Source organism: Hippocampus comes, unplaced genomic scaffold (genome assembly GCF_001891065.2).
Source record: "Hippocampus comes isolate QL1 unplaced genomic scaffold, H_comes_QL1_v1.1 scaffold405, whole genome shotgun sequence".
Taxonomy (NCBI): Eukaryota; Metazoa; Chordata; class Actinopteri; order Syngnathiformes; family Syngnathidae; genus Hippocampus; species Hippocampus comes.
The window spans coordinates 156,111-160,912 of NW_017805864.1; the positions used below are offsets into that span (position 1 = coordinate 156,111).

Consider the following 4,802-nt stretch of genomic DNA (forward strand, 5'->3'; position numbering starts at 1 on the left):
TTAAAAAAAAAAAAAAAAAAAATATATATATATATATATATATATATATATATGCTCAAAATTGTTGTATTGAATTCATTGCAAGAAACGTGTTCAGGTAATTAACACATCACACAGGCCACAGCACAACATTTAACACAGCTAGATTGCACCCCCATGTCACTCCCTGTGCTCAGACCTTGCGCGCCTTTTCCAAGCAGCAGTGGAGCAGAAGTAAGTGTACCAAACTTGAGCCCATCATAGACCAAATGTACTGGACTTGTAAATGTCAGCTGGTCTGAAGCACGCCATAGATTACCTCGTGTGTGTGTTCACCCTTCAAAGTCAGCATGCCTTTGCTACTACCACTGTAAACCATCAAATATGCAGGGATGAGATTTTTCCACTTTTTGGCGGAATTCCGTTTTTTTTTCCAGTCAAAATGGACCTTTTTTATATTGTTCCAAATCCGTTGAGAAAATTTTAGGGGGGGGGGGGTCTGGTGTTATTTCTGGGCTGCCGGACTTACTTGTCTTCGGCAGACTCGGGACTCGTAATGTTTACAACTAAAGTTTGCAAGCATCCATTTTGAATACCGTTTTTTTTCACGCAAAGCGTTAGTTTGTCGTTACTTCGAATATGGGCTAAAACCAATGTCTTACTTGTTGTGATTGGTCGCTATATCGGCAAATGCAAAATCACAACCAATCCTTGTTCGCCTTCCTAAACGCCCTTTTCCGCGAATTCTGAATGGTTTTGCATGAGGGATGTAGTGTATTGAAATTATTCGTGTATGTAGTTTGTATTAAACAAATGCCGAATGTTATTGAGACTCGTGACGAAGCCAACATGCGTCGGATAGGTGCGGATCTGAAAAAAAGTTTTGATGGGACTGGTTGGATAGAAAGCTGACGGTGTCCCCAGTCGGAACCAGTAAAGAGGAACCATTGTCTGTGCTTGTGTCGGATTTCGTGAATAAGCTCGATGTCGCTGGTAAAGCTCTGTGTACAGAGTGTGACGATGTCATTCTATACGGAAAATGCATTCATTACCCATATATAGTAAACAGTGTGGGACTTCACTATCACTGTATGAGGTAAGAATCAACAGCTTTTTATCACATTTACACAACATTTTATGAATACAAGTAATGAACAAATCTTAAATATGGCAGGGAATGTGTTTCCTTTTTTAGTTGTGATTTTGAGCAGCAATTTTGAAGTTACATGTTGGTGCTCACCAGGAATGCATAAGCAAAATTGCACAAAGGCCTATGCCAAATTTTCACTTGAAAGAAGAGTGAACAATCTTGGGATGTTTTTTCTGTGAAAGTTTCAAGTAGTGTGTACATTGAATACACTTCATCTTACCATGTTTAGTATAAAGTGCCAATTTTGTAAGCAAAGAGGGAATGGTATTTCAACAAAAATTATAAAATTTTGTTCATAAAATTAATGGTTTTAAGGCTTTAAAATCTCTTAAACCCCATTAGCTTCCAGGGGCTTTGCCCCCTGGGCCCCCATCCGGGCTTGCGGCCCCCAGACCTCCAGCTGATTTTCAGATTTTTTCATCACTAGCCACTCTCATCCCTGAATATGTTGTGTTTTAGTTAACCTGCATGCCGGGTCACTGTCGAACATCAGAGGAGCTGAAGTACACCATGACGAGACTGGCCATGGATGGATTGGACCTTTTCATTGTTGAACATGGCTGTGCTGCTAATATCAAAGTATTTAACCCCCTCACTTATTATTCTATTAAATTTGAATTATCCCACAAAGCTCTCCACTATGGAAGAACAACAACTGGTGTTTTAGTATCTTTTGACTGTATCTGTCAGTGTAACACATACTACTTCTTTCCAGACGGGTATTTTACGTGTGGCCAACTGCAACCTGCATAACCAGGCAGTGGGTGAGGGGATCAGTGCTGTGGTGCAGGACCTAAACATCCAGCAGTACATAGAGCAACAGCAGCACAGTGACATGAGCAGGCTGCTGCCGGCCGGGCAGGGGCAAGTCTCAGGTCAGCCACCGAGTCTCTGCCAGCCAGCAGTGATGCGACGCTCTGTCTGGCTGGAGGCGGGTTCTATCAACCTGAACCTCATTACGGCAGACATTGCCCTGGCCGCTGACCACTCAGCCAAATGTGAAGTGCAGAGGCAATTTCTAGAACTACATGACACGCAGACCAAAAGGTACATAAACACAATCTCTCATTTGCTTTTGCCTGCCAAGTGCAGCCTTTCAACCTTGCAGTATTGCTTTTGTTACTTTATAGTGACCTGTTTCCCTCATCTTTCTTTCAAGACTCTGGTTCCTGTGGCCTGAAGAGGCTGGCATTCGAAACAAGCGCAGCCGTAATCGCTGTGGCTGCCTTGGAGGCTGCAGGTTCTTTGGAGGAACGAACATGGGCTTGGACTTCTTCAAACTGGAAGAGATGACACCGTCCTCCTCATCCGCATTCTCTTCTTCTAGCACTGAATCTGATATGTGTTATGGTCAGTCTTTGCTTCAACCTGGAGAGTGGATTATGACCAAGGAAACACCCAAAGTGGATGGTAAGAACTGATTCAATGAAATGTCATATGTCAAGGAATAGAATAAATTGAGACCTAGGACAGCACATTGACCAAGTCAGCAAGCAGGGAGATAAGGAAAGCGGAGCAGGAGCAGAGCAAAAAGCATCCACCTTCGTCAAGAGTCAAGCAGGTCCTACAACTTGACCTGTTTAGATGCTTTTAATTAAAATAGTTTTGATTTCATAGAGTATGACCTACTAATGCCACAAATTCAATAAATGACTTTTTCAGTTCTTTTCAACTTATAAAATGTCTCCAAACTTTGTTCTGCGTAAGAATGTGGAGCAGTGCATTTATTGTTTTTCTTTGGGGGGGAAAAGTACTGTTGTCATTGGGAGGTTTGTTCAGAAACATTTGAATTATAACCCTGACGATTGATGACTTGTAAATTATACTGAGCGCCAATTCCATTCACTAGTTTATGTACTTTGTATCTAATCAATGTTGTTGTTTTTTTTGTTTTTTTTTTCAGGAAGGCCTGTTGGACTGAAAACAGATACGCACTCTCCCTGCCTGCCTCCCGAGGTGCCTGAGAGGCGAGGTCAGCAGCACCTTAGTCTTCAGGTACCCCAACGCTCTCAGAGCTCTGCCTCCTCCTCTGAGGAGAATAGTTCCTCCAGTGCGGCTTTGCCCCTGCTGGCTGGAGAAAGGGACACTCCCTCGCCAAGCGTCGAACAACGCATGTTCCCTGTGAATGGCAAAAGTTCTGTTGAGTGAGTAACATTGAGAATGCTGCCGTGGATTTCCACTTTTACATAATTTATTTTTGTTTTTTTCTTTCTTTACTTGTGCCACTCCTGTCTATGGCTTTGACAGCACTTTCCGGGATATTCCAGAGGGCTCGCCCCTTTCACCCAACAACTCCCAGGAACGCACTTCCGTGCGTTCACCCCTGTGCTCTCCCCTCAAGCGCCAATCCTCAGTGCACTCTAGTCGATTAGGCAGCACCAAGAGCCTGTCAGCTGCTGTTTTCAATGACAGGCCTCCCCCAGTGCTGTCTGGAGGTGTTCAGTTCAGTGGTGATGTTTCCCGAAGTGACGAGAACGTCCTAGATTCACCACGTCAGCGTCGAAGCTATGGCTCTTTCCCCTTCACACCCTCAGCAGATTCCAACACCTTCCATCAGTACCGATCCGCCGACTCAAGCATGTCGGTGGCTGACAGCGAAGCCTACTTCTCTGCCGCTGAAGACTTTGAGCCGATTAGCAGTGCAGATGAGGGTCCAGGAACATATCCGGGACGGAAAAAGAGGAGAAGGCAACAGATGCAGCAACCGCCCCAACCGCCTTATTACATGGAGAACTACAGGTCAGTTCGATTCTGTAATTAAAAGCAATGTCATCCATCTATTTGTGTACCTTGGTTTCAGTGTTGCTTTTCAGGAGGCTGAGACAAATATGACATTAGAACAGGGAAAGACTTCAAATAATGTTAAATATCGAATCGGGGTGTCGCTTGTGACTAAGCTGCGTATTATAACATGAAAAAGATCAATTTAATGTCTCGAAATGTCCTCTGATGTTTAAGGAAACTATTCAGTAATACATTTTTTAAAAAATTATACATAGTACCGAATACCTTTCAAACTTAGTATTAATTTTGATGAAATATTTTTCACCTTGTTTAGCCGGAGCTCCATCTACCACAGTGTTGAAGGTCCTCTCACTTACGTCCTCAACGGGGAGCTGATCACTGAGCCTCGTCCTCTGCCTCTACCACCAATGCTGCCCCCATTGCCTTCCCAGCCTCTGCCAAGCCACATATCTCAGGCCTCCTTTGTATCTGCTCTCGCCATGGAGGAAGAAAGCTCAGTGGAGGCCGAAAAGATGTCAGAGCCTGGCCCAGTAACGAGACAGCCCCACGTGATGGCGTGCTACCAGAACTACCTAGCGCACTATCAGGTGTTATATTAATCATGTATAATTGTCATGCCTACCTCAAAATACTGATTTACACTGCTCATTCAGATTCCGATTTAGACCAGCGGTCCCCAACCCCCAGGCCGCGGACCGGTACTGGTCTGTGGGTCATTGGGTCCCGGGCCGCACAGATAAAATAAGGAACTTAAGCTACTTCCGTATTATTTAGGAATCTGAAAGATGTTTTATTTTGAAAAAATACCGGATTCTCTGTTACATCCGTCTACAGTATGCCACTCTTGACACAGGTCAAGGCGCGCTTCTCGGTCACGTGATAGGTTACCGCTAAATTGAAACCTAGGACCTAGCAAAATGAGTAAAAA

The 4,802-nt window shown here is 44.0% G+C and overlaps 1 protein-coding gene across 13 annotated transcripts in view; it reads left to right on the forward strand.

Annotated features, from left to right (window-relative positions):
- kiaa1109 (KIAA1109 ortholog) overlaps nt 1-4,802 on the forward strand; it is a 102,577-nt gene that overhangs the window by 28,273 nt on the left and 69,502 nt on the right. For all 13 annotated transcript variants that reach the window (XM_019888553.1, XM_019888559.1, XM_019888561.1 and 10 more), the window contains exons 24-29: nt 1,589-1,708; nt 1,845-2,176; nt 2,289-2,539; nt 3,033-3,273; nt 3,377-3,868; nt 4,188-4,461. In XM_019888553.1, the coding sequence (XP_019744112.1) occupies nt 1,589-1,708; nt 1,845-2,176; nt 2,289-2,539; nt 3,033-3,273; nt 3,377-3,868; nt 4,188-4,461 (1,710 nt within the window). The remainder of the gene's footprint in view (nt 1-1,588; nt 1,709-1,844; nt 2,177-2,288; nt 2,540-3,032; nt 3,274-3,376; nt 3,869-4,187; nt 4,462-4,802) is intronic.